This window comes from Cottoperca gobio, chromosome 5 (genome assembly GCF_900634415.1).
Source record: "Cottoperca gobio chromosome 5, fCotGob3.1, whole genome shotgun sequence".
Taxonomy (NCBI): domain Eukaryota; kingdom Metazoa; phylum Chordata; class Actinopteri; order Perciformes; family Bovichtidae; genus Cottoperca; species Cottoperca gobio.
The window spans coordinates 15153337-15169843 of record NC_041359.1 but is presented as its reverse complement, the minus strand read 5'-3'; the positions used below and the strand labels follow the sequence as shown (position 1 = coordinate 15169843).

The window sequence follows — 16507 nt, the reverse complement described above, 5'->3', positions numbered from 1 at the left end:
CATACGCAAAATGCTTTATTCAAAAGTAGTTTCCGTTATTTTATATTCATTATTACCCATATATTAAAACAGCCGCAGCAACACTTTGCCAGTCTACGCTGTGCTTCCTGGTTGAGCGCACAGGGCTATCCTCGATTGAACGCTACGCTAAACCTCAACTTGTCCAAAATGGCTGGCCAGGAAGATCCAGTGCAAAGAGAGATTCACCAAGATTGGGCGAATCGAGAGTACATAGAAGTGATAACGAGCAGTATCAAAAAAATTGCCGACTTTCTTAACTCATTTGGTAAGCTTTTAACGACCACTAATGTGAATAGCCTGAGTAGACAGCTAACGCTGATCTAGATGAATAGCTAGCTAGTTCAGCTAACGTTAGTTTAGCTGTCGCTAGCATTGATGTTGATGCTTTCAATGGCCACTCCCAGTTAGCGCGATCGTTAGCTGTGAGCTTGTTATTGTTTCCTCGTTGAAGTATCATGACAGCTTGGTGTCGAGTCACCTTACATTTTGTTTCGCTTGTTATGTTAGCTGCATAGCAAATTTCAAAGCTATAATTGTAAAGACTAACGTTACTGGATTCAAGTGTTGAGACAGCTAACGTTAATGGCTGTTAGGCCACTGCAGACGCTAGTCTGCTCAGCTGTCAGTAACGTTCATCCCATAAGAACACCCTGAAAATAAATGATCTCTCAGAAGTTGTCACCAGTAACAGTGATTGGAATTAACGGTTACATGCTTAATACAATTTATCCTCTTTAGATATGTCGTGTCGATCCCGATTGGCCACCCTCAATGAGAAGCTGACAGCGTTGGAGAGGAGGATTGAATATATTGAGGCGAGAGTAAGTATACTGCAATGCAACAATCCAATGCCTTTTTTATGTGAACATTTCAAAATGATATAACCATTACGCAATTATTTGTCTAATTACAGGTGACGAAAGGAGAGACCTTGACCTAGAAATCATTATGGGAATTCATAGCATCCCAGAGCTACCTGACCACCCCCCTCCCTGATTTTTTGGAATAAGTTTGATGGATTCCACCCTCCTCTTTTGGGACCATGTGGACCATTTTTATATTATATGGCTGAGTTTTGTGTTTTATGTCATGGTACATTTGTAAAGAAGAGATGGGTCTTGTCTTGGGTGCCAGTGACTCGATTATCATCAATGTTACAAAACGTAAAATATGATCCATAAGTATTGGCTGAAAAAATATTGTTGAGCTCAATTATGGATCTGGTATCAGCACAACTTGATGACCATCTGTGTTGTGTGCGGTGTCATTACCACATTAGAGATTTATGAAAGGGGAACATACTTGTGTGCCAAGAACAATTAAATTGTGTAGTCATCTTTATTGAGGACCTGCTTGTACAGTGCAATGTTTGGTGATGTGTCAGGTTTTAAATACTGTAATAAATGATAAACAATGATTTGTTTTATTTTGTACTTTACCCTAGGCAGATGAAATGTTATTGACCAGGAGCTATTTTCAAACAGACTAGACAAGTTAACAGGAATATTCAAATATCAACAAACAGCTAGACTATGTTAAACAAACACAAACGTGTACAGTAGGTATTACATACATACTATTGTACAAGCAAGAGCTGGACACAGTGCAATAGCCCACAGAACCGGCCAGAATGAAAATTAAATATTTGTAATAAAGTATGAACAAAATATTAACAGTAGGATTTGGTATGGTTTTGTGACCAGTGTTGAAGACTAGAAACAAGATTTAAAATTGCCCTGAAAAGAGTTAATCATTCAACAGTAAATTATGTTCTGTAAATTAGCTTATTGCAATTTGCTTTACAATGCAACCTACTGACTGTCTTGTAAAGTTTTAAAGCGCTATATGATTGCAAAACACATATTGCAAATATGGCAAGCTAAAAAAGCTACATACACAGTAAAATGGCCGAAAAAGTATAGTTTGGATTTTTGCCCTTAGATTAGGCTTTCAGGCAACACTTAAAACGCTACACACATATAGCATTAGCAGACTGATAACTGTAACAACATGTGACCCCAGCCCAACTCTTAATATGTCATTTCAATCCTAACTATAGCCAGTTGTTTTAACATTGGGGACGGACAAAAAGAACCAACAGAGTATATTTGAAACCCAGAACAAAGTGCTGCCTGTGAGGAAAATGCGGGGCAAAATATATTCCATCCCACAATGCAACGGGTTATACACCAATGCATCTTGGGACAAAGAAGGTGTCGTAGTAGTGTTGAGTCCTTGAACGTGAGATGAATTTTATTTCCCACGATTTTTTAGATACATTTTTGACAAACTATTAGTGGGTGATAACATTATTAACAAACTACACTGGTGAGTTATTGTATATTCAGACTGGAAACTGAAACAATTGTATGGCTTCTCACATAAATTATGTCGGTTTGCTAAAGTTAGACCGGATCCATGTTATGGCTAACAAGCAGTTTGTTGTGGTCATTGTAATCCAGCTAATTCGACTGTAGTGGAACTGTGTTTAAACATGCTAATAAACCAAACACGCAACAGAGTGTTTGTATTAATTGAAACTCTTGCCATTTTTGCATTTTAGAGTCGTGCGTGTGCATTTGGGAGAGATGGGAGCTGATAAAAGGTGAGTAACTGCTAGTAACGTTTAGCGCTGTTCGCCACGGTAGGTGTGGCTAACTAAAATGGCAGTGTTCATTTTAATCTTAATTCAAATACCTTCTCTGAGGAGAGCGAGCGTTACAACAACGTTGAATGGCACCCAGAACACCTGCCTGTAACGTGTGCATTAACGCTGGCCTTAAGTAAGTTTAATAGCTAACATGTAGCGTTATCTCCAAACGGTGGAAGTAATACAAGTATTAGATATGCATGGATGTGATGAACATGCATGTGAATTAAAAATGAATCTGCAATGAAAAATAGAGTAATAATTGATCAAGTGATTTGATAAAGTTAAAGCCGATTTGAATGAAACGGTCGTGACGTGATGAAAACAGGGCCATGTTTCATAATTGTCCCCGGCTTGTATTCTTCATTCATCATCCACAACTGAAACTTCCCATTTATCATTTAAGAAAAGTGGCCTCAACGGTAGGAGTAACCTTAATTAATTATAAAAATGGAAGTGATAAAAATGCTTACTAATTAATACGGGAAGTGATGAAATGTATAAATGGAGTGACACGTTTTTGATAAACTTAATTGACAAATTATTTGAAACAAGGTTGTTCTCATAATCAACTGGGCTGTGTTGTGTGTACTATTAACATGTGTCATTCACTCCCATTCACTGACATTTATCGTACTTTACAGCAAGAAATGTGTGTTTCCTCCATACACAATGTCAATTTATCCCCAAGCATTTTCATCATTTCCATTCTTTCAATTATTTATTGTTACTTTTACCCATGAGACCACTTTCCTTAAATGACGAATGGCAATTTTGTGTTGTGAATGATTCATGTAAGGTGGGGGGGAATTATAAAACATGGCTGTTTTTAATTAAATCTGCTTTTATCACTACTTTTTTAAATTCATTTGACATCCATTTTTACACCTATTTCTCCATTCATGTGCATTTTCATCAATTCCTTTTTGTTACTTTCACCCCTCATAGAAGACCGAGTCAGTTCAGTCAACACTTGTGAATGTGTAAACGAACTTCACCATTTCATTGTAACCATTGTTCCTCTTAAAGCCTAATCCTAAGAACATTCTCTCTATTGAATTAAAGTGACAGTAAAAGTATAAATGTTGAAATGTATATCATAATATAGTAATGGAATGACTGATGTATTGTAGCTTGTTTAGCAGAGCTAGGCATTGTGCTCTCCAGTTTGAGAGAAGGTTGCAAGTCAGGGCTGTTTAATATATCCAACTCCTGAAATGAGACCGTGACCACTGACTAATTGTGCGGCAGCTTTGTTGCACAGTTGCTCAGCTTCTTTCTGACCACATCACATGAATTGAGACCAAGAAATATTAAAAGGGCTAAAAAAAGTTAAAATTTTCTGGCAATATCTTCGAGTGCCAAAAGCATTGTTTGAATGTTTATGAAAATGTCGCCAGATTAAAATGTGATGCTGCACACGAAGCACTGCATCAACCACTGTACATATTGAAGCATTTTAGTGTAAATCTTTGACCACACTTGAGACAGTGCCCTGACAACAGGGAGAACATGTCAGGCGTATTACTTTTGTGTTATGTTAATTGAGTTATGTTGGTGAGTTTGCTGATACCATAGTACTTGATTGAATCCTTCCCTAAAAAATGTAGGTGTACTTATGTGTTGCTTTCCCTTCCAATATGCTCCTGAATAGGATTAGTCGGACAGAACGTAGCGGCAGATATGGCTCTGACCAAAACCGCGATGAATCAGAATGGCGTGACAGACGAGAGAGGGACCAAGAGCGTGACCACAACATGCGCCGCTGGGGCGAAGAGAGACGCAGTGATCGCTTTGAAGGAGATCGTCGTGGATCAAGAGACAGTCCAGAGGTAGTTGTTCAAATATCAGTGATTTATTTTTATGTTAATATAATGTATTAGTAAAAAGACTGTTAACATAATGTGTAGACAATAAACCGATGCACTGATCTGTTGGTTTTAAAGCAAAGAGAAAGGAAACGACGTAACAGTGATAGATCAGAAGACGGTTATCACTCTGAAGGCGACTACCCAGAGGATTACAAAAGGGAGCCTGGGGAGGAGAAGAAGAGCAAGACCATCATGCTCTGGGGTCTGGCACCTCATATCACTGAAGACGATGTAAGTCGTCACTGTTCTTCTGCAGATATGCCACCTCTTTAGTGTTTAGTTTGGTTTTATGTGTGTGCACCACTCATTCTGTAAAATGAAATGCGTTTTTAAGGGGGGGGTGGGGTGTCAGGTTTTGAATCATTATATTAACATACCTTCTGCATGTTGTTCAGATTTGTTTTGCCATAGACCAACTGGAGGGACCGCAGCCAGTGGATGTCAGGCTGATGAAAAAGAAAACAGGTGAGAACAAGATATATAACGGACCTTGGCCTCCCCCCCCCCAGTCTTTGACCGTAGGGCAAATCTGCTTCCATTCAGACCCATTTTCCCATAGCTGCTAGGAGAGAATAGTATCAAGGATTTTAGATGTTGATTTAAGACTTATCATTTCAGTTCACTGTGGATCTTTTTAAAGGTAAGTAAGAGCAGCAATATCAGTTTTAACATAAACTCAATTGGCAGACACACTTTGTTGTTGAGTGTGTTTTAAACAATGGTATTCAGCAGTCTTGCTATGGTAAAGCTCCTAAGGAGTGGCCTATTGTGTACCATACAGGGCCTGGGTCGTGAAGCAGTTTGTGGAAGAGTTTGAATAATATGCCAATGGACTCTTAACTAACACGCCTCCCGTCTATATTTGAATGCTGTCTCTAGGTATAAGCCGTGGTTTCGCCTTCGTGGACTTTTATCACTTGCAAGATGCTACCCGATGGATGGAGACCAATCAGGTTGCTTCACAATCGCCAAGTCTAGTTTTAATCTTGGGGATATGGAAAAAATAACCCAAAAGGCAACCAAAGTGCATTGAATAAGTAGTGTGGAAACTACAGATCTTTTTGAAAAACTCATGGATTGTATGCCACAGAGCAAAAAGATTTGATTTTCTATTTTTTAGTAGAGATGGTTATATACATGATTTACAATTGAATGATATAAGAAAGTATTTTGTTTAGTAAATGTAATGGCAGGATCAAGATCATGAACACACTACCTGTACCTTGCTGATAGAGGCATTATCAGTAATATTTTAGAGTTGAATGTAAGCGCAGCCTATTCTTTTTAAGCATTGCCTCCAGTAAAAGAGGAGTTTCCTTTTTTCTTTTATCTCCATTTGTTTTCCTTTTTCAGAAATGTCTGTTAGGGTCACATTTTACACTCTGCTCCAGCTCAGCCTGGGCACTCGGGTCCCAAACACCTTAAACCCTCTATACATCATGCTCACATATACATCATGTGCCTGTCTTGTCTTTAACACAAAGGCTATCTGTTGGGGGTCCCTCTCCCCCTTCTCTCCCTTCCAACACTGCTTGCTCTAATGATGAGATTGCTCTCCAGGAACGCTTGAGTGACTTTTGTCGTCCTCTTTCAGAAACGCCTGACCATCCAAGGCAAAAGCGTGGACATGCACTACAGTCACCCCAGAAACAAGTATGAAGACTGGCTCTGCAACACTGTAAGTGAATTATCTGTCTTGGTTTCATGGCCAAATTATCGAAACAATGCTACTACAGAACACTTCACACGCATACACACGCACATGCCTTTAAGTATGTATGTTGGGCTCGTAAGTTACATTTGATGCAGTCCTGTCAGTGTATTTTCTGGCACACCTACAATTGATTAAGCGGTAACGGTTAGGTTGTGTCTCAGGTAAGTATGGTATGCTGCACCAATATAGTTGCCTGTTTTCTGAGGCAGCACTGTTCAGGGCTTTAGTAGGTGTATAATAAAAATGATGTGAACGGTTACTTGCAGTGTGGCCTGTACAATTTCCGGAGGAGGCTGAAGTGCTTCAGGTGTGGAGCAGCCAAAGCCGGTAAGTAGTTAAATCAACAAGAGGCCAAAGACTGCAGACATCCGGGCAGCCTAAGGCAACAGTGCTGGGATGCAAAGCAAAGTTTGTGTTTTTGGTGTTGTAGAGGCCTAGTACACCAAATGATATGGATTCATAAGATGTAGGCAAAGTGCTTAGATGAGAAACAGCATGCCATTTTTGTTCCTTGCTTACCTGACAATAATACAAAATGGGGATCAAAACATGATACATAATGGAGTTTACGAAATAGACTATCTGAAATTTTAAATACTGACATTTTAGCACAGTGACACTTATCTCTATATACACCATTTCCAGTTCTTTGATAACACAGTTCTGAACGTTATGTTAACGCACCTCTTACTTCTGTCGTTCTATCAACAGAAAGTGAAACCGGCAATAATACTGGAGCCTCTGAATCTCAACCCAGCGGAGATTTCTATGGCGACAGTAAGGACTTCTCTTTTATAGATGCAATGTCCTACTTTTAGTTTGAAACAGAAATATCCATCTCCATGGTAGGTTGTTCTTAAATATAGACTTTTGTCATACACAGCAATCATCCTAAGAAATGTTGCTCCTCTGGCCACCGTGGAAGCCATCTTGACATCCCTGGCACCATATGCTAATCTTTCATCCAACAACATTCGCCTCATCAAGGACAAGCAGACGGGCCAGAACAGAGGCTTTGCCTTTGTACAGCTGTCCTCTCCTCTGGTAAGGCTTTCTTTAACATGTACATATGAACAATGTCACAATTAACTGTAATTCAGGATCACCATTTACTGCTATAACAATTCCATTTGGCTTTCAGCTAATGTTACTCTTTAGTTTTCTCCTTGACGAACTTGGAAACGTATTGATGCCTGCGTGTCATTTCAAATGTTATATCAATCCTTTTCACAGGAGGCCTCTCAGCTGCTAACAATCTTACAGGGACTGCAGCCGCCGCTGAAACTGGATGGAAAAACAATAGGTGTGGATTTTGCTAAGAGTGCTAGAAAGTGAGTATAAAAGTACTTGCCTTTTTGATTTGTGATAAGATATTAGACTAAAAGATATACCTTCATGCATGTTCTTCACTTTTTGAATTTCCTTGACAAATTGCTGTTTTGATTCACAAAGTGTAGAGATTCAGCCACACTCAAATAAAAGATGCTAATAATCTCGTTTGCATTTCTTTGCTCTCTGCTTGATTTAGGGACCTTTTGCTACCTGACGGAAATCGCGTCAGTGCCTTCTCCGTGGCCAGCACGGCTATTGCTGCAGCCCAGTGGTCTTCGAGTCAGGTAGGTCCATTTACTGTCAACATCCTGCTATTGATCATCTCCCAGTGACATTGTTACAGGCTCGTAACCCATGCTTTACCTGTTTCAGCCACAGCAGAGCGCAGATGGAATGTCAGAGTACAGCTACCTGCAAGAAGGCTACACTCCAAGGGCACAGGTTGGTAGAACGACTGGAGCAAAGATTGTAACGGATCAACTGTAACTTGAGAACAGATACATTCTCATACCTTTCAATTAGTTTGCTTTAGAGATGCATTCAGTAAAACACAGCTGTAGTGACATCTACTGACAGGTATAGGAGACTGCAACACGGACAACACACGTCCTCAGAGAAATAATTGTCCTGATTTGATTCATCAGTGTCAAGCTTACTGACCGTTATATTCATCGCCTCAGAGATGAGACATGAGGCTGTACCTTTTTTATATCGCAACACATTTTACACTCGAGTATCTACATCCTCCTTTTGGATTTAAAAACAAAACTGACTTGGGTGAGGTAATTTGTCACAACTGAATTTCTGAAATTAATTGTATATTTAAAGTAATTTACTTTTTCCAATAGGACTTCCAGGCCTACTACCAGCAAGGAGCAATAGCCAGCACCTCCCAGGGAAATGGGATTCTAGGAGGTAAGAGACGCTGTCACGGTGCTATTTACTCAAATGTGGTCTTTCAGTCCTTTAATGCGACGACATGCAGCTGAGATGACAGGATATCTTAACATTTGTTCATACGAACGTTGTAGGAACAACAAATCACAGCAAGTAGACAAACCCTGTATTTAGAAGCAACAAGTGCAGACTCTGAAAAAGCTAATCATTTGACTTTGTTTGCGTAGTGATGTTGAGTGTTGGAAGAGTTGTCACAGTACAATGCATTTCCAATTTATAGCAGCCCCAGGTGTGAAGATTGTTCCAACTGCAGCTGGAGTAGTAATCGCACAGGGTGCACAGGTCTATCAACCCCATATCATTTCGCAGCCAGCTGTTCAGGTAACATGCACATTGTTGTCAATTCTGTAATGACATTATAGTACTATAATTAAAATGCAATCTCCAAATAACCATGATATTCATTTCAGGCATTTGCCCAGCATTTGGAGGCAAACGCCCACAAGGGACGTCTTTCAGGCGTTGACGCTGCGTATGGGCCCGTTGGCCTTGTGGCTGCTGCCACTGTTACATTAGCAGGACAGACGGCTGACGCCAGCACTGGTATGAGCACACACTCGATCCTGTCCTGTTGATGTGCATGAAGAGAAACTCCTTGAGGTCACTGTCATGTACAGATATTATGGTTCTATTTGTAGTTTAAGAGAGGGATGCCATTCCCAAATAAAACATTTGGTGAATATCAAACTGATTCAAAGAGCTACATTTACAAACCAGACAGCCACGACTAGTCTTTGATAGACTGACTTAGTATGTGCACAATCCAACAGCACCTGAGATAACTTTCCGTTACCACTAAAGCTCATTTGCAATTTGCTTAAAACTCATGAGATCAAAAGGTGTTTTAATGTGACCTTTGTGGGGAAGTCTAGTGAAATAATTCAGTTATATTAGTAACTTAAATGGTATTTATTTTCTAAATGCATGAAAACTTCTCCAAATTCTCCAGTTTTCTACATTAGTTGTTAATAATGTTATGTTTTACAATTGACAGCTCCTGACACGTCCACCTATCAGTATGATGAGTCCTCTGGCTACTATTATGACCCTCAAACTGGCCTCTACTATGACCCAAACACTCATGTAAGTAGCGCACACACACACCATGTGTGAGTCACTTGGTTTTCTGTCATGTTGTTGAGAATCCCAGGAGTTCATATTGTTTTGATTATTTACATTGGTGTTTATCTGTTTTCAGTATTACTACAACTCTCAGACCCAGCAGTATCTGTACTGGGACAGTGAGAAGCAAACATACGTTCCCGCCGACGCAAATGCTGGACTAAATGATAACGCGTCAGGCAGCAAAGAATCGAAAGAGGGCAAGGAGAAAAAGGAAAAGCCCAAAAGCAAGACTGCTCAGCAGGTATAGATGTACATTCTGCATCAGCACATAGTGTCTGTTATGCATGTGGCTTATTCACCTTCTATGTAGCCATTTCTCAATATTTTTCATTTTTAGACTTTGAACATTGACGCTCAAATTGATTCTTTCAGATTGCTAAAGATATGGAACGGTGGGCTAAAAGTCTGAACAAGCACAAAGACAACTTCAGGGGTGGCTTTCAGCCCATTAGTCAAGAAGAGAGGAAGGAGGCAGCAGCTGCTGATGCTGGCTTCATACTGTTTGAGAAGAAGGTAATCCAGCGGGATTAAATATCTGACAAAGTTCTGCAATTTAAGATTTAGACTTTTTTTTTTTTTTTCCATAAATAGATTTATTGATTTTATGTGTATTTTGTTTTTGTAGCAGGCAGGAAGTCTAGACAGATTAATGCCTGAGGTGTTTAGGGGCCCGGAGGAGGAGCCACCACCCAGCTCAGTCAACACTTCCAAGGTGAGTGTTTTCTATACTACTACTACTAACTACAACTACTACTACTACTACTACTACTACTACTACTACTACTACTACTACATATGTTAATAATGTTAATAACATTGACACCCACCTTCTGTCTTTCCATGGTGTGGTTAGTGTGGCCTTGTGGCAGCCTACAGTGGAGACAGTGACCCTGAGGAGGGGCTACCAGACCCTGATGGTGGAGAAGGAGGACAGGACAAGATGACAGACTGGACCAAGTTGGCTTGTCTACTGTGTAGGAGACAGTTTCCCAACAAAGAGAGTCTAGTTCGACATCAGCAGCTCTCTGACCTCCACAAGGTAACATCACACAGTGTCTTCAGGACTAAGTGTCTGTCAAGAAAACCATAAGAGCATTAGTTCATTGAGGTATTCATCTTATCTTTTCTAGAAAAACATGGAGATTTTCCAAAGATCCAAAATGACAGAAGCAGAGCTGGAAGAGTTGGAGAGAAAAGAAACAGAGGTTTGTCTCAAAACAAAATCCCCCAGCTGCTCGTGAGTGGTTCTTAAAGTGACTGCATTTTACATTTCTGAATGTTTTTTGTCCTTCTGGCGAATAGCTGAAATATAGAGACCGTGCAGCTGAGAGGAGAGAAAAATATGGAATCCCTGAACCCCCAGCGCCTAAAAAGAAGAAGTTTAGTCAACCAGCACCAGTCATGTAAGCAATTTCATTCTGTTAAATGGCTGATTTGTGTAAAATACTGTTTTCCAGTCCCTGCAGTGTCCAGAGTTTTGTTATTGATGTTTAAATCATTAAAATGTCCCTTTTCCACTGTGCAGTAACTATGAACAGCCCACTAAAGACGGCCTCAACAGTGACAATATTGGGAACAAAATGCTGCAGGCCATGGGATGGAAGGAGGGGAAAGGTCTCGGTCGTAACCAGCAGGGCATCACTACACCAATTGAGGTATTCACAACGATTACCTGGTGGTGTCTGACTCAAGTACCCATCAGCATCGATAACTATATGTCTCTACAAGGTGCTTAAGTTTGTGCTTTTCCTCCACAGGCACAGTTGAGAACAAAAGGAGCTGGACTTGGCACTAAAGGCAGCAACTATAGCCTCTCTGCTTCAGACACGTACAAAGACGCAGTCCGCAAAGCCATGTTTGCTCGATTCACTGAATTGGAATGAGTCGTTAGTCTAAATCTCAAGTGATTGATCGTCACGGCCTGCAGATCATTTGCTTCTTTTTGAGGCGGACCTCCACCATGTCTGCATCAACAATGACAAGTGAATTATCCTGGAAGCAAAAGAGAAGTCTTCTCCCTTTAATGATTTCACCCCATGTATGATGCCTTTTTGTCAAAGTAGTAAAAACCTTACCATGGAACAAATCTGTAATGTAGGTGTTTTAAGATGGGGATTATATAATTTATAAAATTGTACATAAGCAAAGTAAATTTACTTCTCCTGTTTACATATTTCTTCCTTTTTTTTTTGTCTTGGCATGTTAAAAAGATTGTACAGTTTCTACAAAAATTCTGTCTGTACAGAAAATAAATGACACGTGATTAATGATGGACTTAATTGTATTTTATCACCCATAGTATAGTGTTTTGTTATATATTATATATATATATATAATATATTAATTGTATATATATTTTATACATTTATTTATTTATATTTATATATTTTTTTAATATACTTTCATAATTTGTAAAAACAAAATATAAGTAATGACTCCAGTCGATTGTGTGCATTCTACATCGACAACCCGTCTTCTCTATATATCGATCAATCGATATAGATAGAGAGATATTTTATTATTTATTTAAATGTTACACTGCTGTATAACATTTCACTTTAAGTAGAGAACAATGTTCTTAATCGAACTACTTGTATTGTGAGGATGTGCTGCAGAATTGGCAGTACTTCATGTCCTGAATTTTGTTGAACATATCCCTGATAATAAAACTGCATTTAGTGATTTTTATTAGATTAGACAGTAAAGTTAAATGTGCAGTGCAGTGTTCATGATTTTTAACTATTTAAAAGTTAGCTGTAAGCATGTCTTCTGTGCAACTAGTAAATGTTAGTGTTGTAGTGAGACTGTCCTTCCACTAGAGGACACAGGCTTAAAGCCATGTGCTCGACTGGCCTTCACCCTGCTGAGGTTCAGCAGGACACCAAATGTTTTCCCGCTCCTCTAAATCGGTTGTTAACCTTGCACTCTAATCTTACTTTGAAGGGGACACCAAAGATATATTTCCCCAGTGACAAAAATACAAATCCAGATTCCATGATTACCATGTTAAACTGCCAGTCCCTTCCCTGTCATTTTTTACTCTTATATTTGCCTGTAACTTATCTTTAATGTGTCTCAGTTTGAAGATTTCCTCATCCACCTTAACTACTCCTTAGTAAATTGAAGAAAACAATCCGTTTTTGTTGCTCCCATGTATCCTTTGTTTAAAAGAGATCATTGCCCTCTTGAGTTCAAGGTCTTTATTTCGTAGAGACGGAGAAAAGAAAACCATCCTGTAAATGGAAAATGAAAGGCTGTTATTTACTAGATACTGCATATACTTTCCATTGTTAAACTGATCCGTAGCAGTGCCTGTAAATCATATTGCAAATGATATTGTTGGTCCACACAAAGAGGTGGTCAGTTCACCGGTCTGGCAGTCCTTACACAAACACAATGGAACATAATACACTATATCCCTTGGGTTATTTCATGGACCTCATGGTGCCTCATCCTTTGATACTTTCACCTCTCGGGGAGAAATGTTCTGAACCTCACCTCTACCTCTGTTACATAAACATATTGTAGCAATACAGCCTAACTCCTGTGGTCTGAGGTAGACACTCTGCTGTTATATTCCCACCCTGCTTTCTCAGAAACATATTGCAGCTTAAGAAAGATGAGCTATATCACTCTCACAATGGATGGGCGTTCGTATTTATAAAAAAATGAAGCATTTCTGCTTTATTCTGATAGTGTGAGTGTGTGTGAGAGAGACCATAATTATACTAAATATACTGTAAAATGTATTAAAGAACTAGGCAAGAGGTCTGCTCATTGCTTAAGCAGATGTGGGCTGAGGTGTGGGAGGCAGGAGTTCAGTGCAACATGATCAACATTTTGATATGACCAACTGATTCCACTAAATGTCATTTATAATGTACAGAAGGCAAAAGTTATGTTATTCCAATACCACATGGGATCTCATCAGACCGCTCCAGGAAAGCCCTATGGTTCAGAGTGAGTCAGAGTCGAGTTTAATAACATGTTCTCTTCTGTGAACACTCTGTATCTGTTCTCTGCAGACTGGCTGCCAAACACCACACCTTCAAAACCCAACCGTGCAAAAAGAATAAGAAACTGAACATAGTATATTCAAAAGTGTGTCGTAGTGCTGTGCTGCCTCTGGCCCCAGTTTGTGCCTCTCACGAATTACCATTACATTCAAGTCACAGAGCTAAGCTTCCAATTTCCTGAAAAAAGAAATAAGCAGCAATGGTTGGAAAAGCCAGATTGTTTAAGAACACTGAATACCTTTGAATATATATTCTAAGTATCTTGATGCAAACAACATAGACATATATCAAGTCAAGTCCACATGTATTTATATTAAATCATAACAGAAGACCCTTTTCATGAACAGCAGGCCTAGACCGTACTCTGTAATGTACTGAGACCCAACATTACCTTCCCCCATGAACAAGTAGTGCGACTGTGGCGAGGAAAAACCTCAAGCCGCACCGACTGCCTCGACCAAGTGGGTCTTTATGTACAACACAAAACAAATATTAACATTATTTTGTCAAATATCAAATAACAGAAAAATAAATAGAAAGTATTAAATATTGACAAATGAAACTAATAATACTTAATCAACATCCACATGAATATTAAAGTCACCTACAATAATTACTTTATCTGTTTTAAGGACTAAATTTGATAAAATTCTGAGAATTCAGATAGAAATTCAGAATACGGACCAGGAGGGCGGTACACAGTAACAAATACAACTGGCTTTATTGTTTTCCATGTTGCGTTTGAGAGCGTAAGAACAAGGCTTTCAAAAGAGTTATAGTTTAGTTTAGGCTTAGGATTGATCAAGAGGTTTGAGTCAAATATGGCCGCAACTCCACCTCCTCGGCCTCGAGGCATGTGAGTATTAATATGACGAGGAGGAGTGGATTAATTTAGACTGACATATTGTTCATGTCTCAGCCAGGTTTCAGTGAGACAAAATAAATCAATCTTATTATCTGATATTAAATTATTTACCGATCCAGCTTTCGTTGATAAAGATCTGATGTTTAAGAGCCCACATTTAATTTTTCGATTTAATTGCACTTTTGCAGCGGTGGTGTTTATTTTAATTAGGTTTTCATGTATAACTCCTCTTCTGTTAACCATAGACTTGATTAGTTTCAGTGGTCATGGGGCAGACACAGTCACTATTTGAGTGGGTTACTGCCCGGAGAGAAGCACAGAGAAGTGTGTAAGACTGCAACTCTTTCACCTGGTCTCAACTCTGGGTTGTCATGGATTAGGTCCACTAATAAACTTTGTAATATTATTGGATATGAGATCTGCTCCATCCAAAGTAGGATGGATGCCGTCACTCCTAATCAGATCAGGTCTTCCCCAGAAAGTCCGCCAATTGTCTACGAAGCCCACATCATTATCTGGACACCACCATGAGAGCCAGCGACGGAATGATGACATGCGGCTAAACATCACGGTACAGTTGGGGTCATGGGGTATTACTTTCCCCTCAATAACTGGTGGGAGTTGTTATTGACTTAGAAGGCTCAATAGTTTAGTTAAAATAAAAAATACATATTTTTCCTCAGAAAATACAGACATCTCCACGAAAACAATCTGGATCGCTACAGGTGAGAGGAAACATATGTAGTGTTGATTTTGGGGTGAACTGTCCCTTTTATTATTGGTATTCTTACATTGCCTCCAATGTCAAGCCATCATTTGTGTCTCCGTCTGTCCGTCAGATAAAGAGGGTATCATCGAGAGTAGTGTCACTCTCTGTAAACATCAGACCCCTCTGAACTACACTGCGTGCATGACCCAGTGGATGGAGGCTTAGAATAATTGAAACTGTTTAACAGAATCCTCAAACATTATCAAGCCAACATGGCCTCTAGGGGGCGCTAGAAGGGCCACTCATTCAATCTAATGAAAGTAGACACGAGATCTTCTGCTTAGTGGCTTCTTGGTGAACTTGTAATGGAGACTTTAAGTCAGGCGTGTCAAGCATGCAAAACCGGCCCGCCAGAGGGTCCAATCCGGCCCGCGGTAAAAATGAGTTGTTTTGATCATAAAGTAAAAGCCTTTGTACATACACTGTGATCTGTAAGTTGTAACACACATGTGTAAATAATAAACTAATACTATTGTTGAAATTGCACCTTTTGTTCTTAAGACATTTCAGGTTGTTCATAATGTTTAGTAAAAAGATTAAGTTTGAACATTTTCAGAATTATAAACGAAGGAAAACATTTGGAGTTGTCGTTATTTATAGATTATTATGACATGATTTTACTGGTCCGGCCCACTTGAGATCAAATTGTGCTGCATGTGGCCCCTGAACTACAATGAGTTTGACACCCCTGCTTTAAGTGATGAAGTGTCCATGTTTTGTGTATGTACACTATATACTGATCTAGTCTTAACTGCAAATCTTGCTCCACGGTAGTTTATTTTATTTTTTAAATGTATTTATTACATGTTCTTGTGTTACTTATGTTTTGGTGAACTAAAGACACTTTTCCACGCTGCTGGACAATACATTCCTATTCTACTCTAATGTCTACATGAGGTCAGTTAAATACTGATGACATTTCCGTTGTAGATATCCCCAACTTGTTGACTCACATCTGCCCCATGCCATAACTGTCTTCTGCCTTTATCTTTCTCAAAATACAGATACAGACTTTGGTTAAGCTGGCTGTGAAACTATGCAATTAAAATCAATTAGTGAATTCATGTATTTATCTGCCAGAGGCAAAGGATGACCTCCTCACCTCTGCATTAAGTGCCTAGCTTTTGTTCTCTCATGAGTGAGCAGGGGAAACTCTCCACATTCCAGACTCTTTAGAGGTGCCAAAT

General features: G+C 39.3%; 2 protein-coding genes across 2 annotated transcripts; both read left to right on the top strand.

Annotated features, from left to right (window-relative positions):
- The first annotated feature begins 44 nt into the window (after positions 1 to 44).
- On the top strand, positions 45 to 1438 carry brk1 (BRICK1 subunit of SCAR/WAVE actin nucleating complex). Its single transcript, XM_029431941.1, has 3 exons — positions 45 to 286; positions 760 to 842; positions 935 to 1438. The coding sequence occupies exons 1-3, from the start codon at positions 169 to 171 to the stop codon at positions 959 to 961; spliced, it is 228 nt and encodes a 75-aa protein (XP_029287801.1). The 5' UTR covers positions 45 to 168; the 3' UTR covers positions 962 to 1438.
- A 761-nt stretch (positions 1439 to 2199) lies between these two features.
- On the top strand, positions 2200 to 11944 carry rbm5 (RNA binding motif protein 5). The gene is made up of 25 exons (XM_029432101.1): positions 2200 to 2349; positions 2585 to 2626; positions 4326 to 4503; positions 4618 to 4773; positions 4938 to 5007; positions 5422 to 5495; positions 6137 to 6220; positions 6523 to 6583; positions 6968 to 7033; positions 7140 to 7300; positions 7490 to 7587; positions 7785 to 7872; positions 7961 to 8029; positions 8437 to 8503; positions 8766 to 8866; positions 8956 to 9088; positions 9540 to 9628; positions 9744 to 9911; positions 10043 to 10183; positions 10296 to 10382; positions 10524 to 10709; positions 10801 to 10875; positions 10973 to 11073; positions 11196 to 11325; positions 11428 to 11944. Exons 2-25 carry the CDS (start codon positions 2610 to 2612, stop codon positions 11551 to 11553), a joined length of 2526 nt encoding a protein of 841 aa, XP_029287961.1. The 5' UTR covers positions 2200 to 2349; positions 2585 to 2609; the 3' UTR covers positions 11554 to 11944.
- The last annotated feature ends 4563 nt before the right edge of the window (positions 11945 to 16507 follow it).

Bases quoted from the DNA above. Each gene is read 5' to 3' on its own strand.
- rbm5 (XM_029432101.1), top strand. The intron at 9,912-10,042 runs GTATAGATGTAC...TGATTCTTTCAG, and splicing joins AAAGCAAGACTGCTCAGCAG to ATTGCTAAAGATATGGAACG. The intron at 10,184-10,295 runs GTAATCCAGCGG...TTGTTTTTGTAG, and splicing joins TCATACTGTTTGAGAAGAAG to CAGGCAGGAAGTCTAGACAG.
- brk1 (XM_029431941.1), top strand. From the start codon at position 169: ATGGCTGGCCAGGAAGATCCAGTGCAAAGAGAGATTCACCAAGATTGG. The intron at 287-759 runs GTAAGCTTTTAA...TATCCTCTTTAG, and splicing joins CGACTTTCTTAACTCATTTG to ATATGTCGTGTCGATCCCGA. The intron at 843-934 runs GTAAGTATACTG...GTCTAATTACAG, and splicing joins TTGAATATATTGAGGCGAGA to GTGACGAAAGGAGAGACCTT.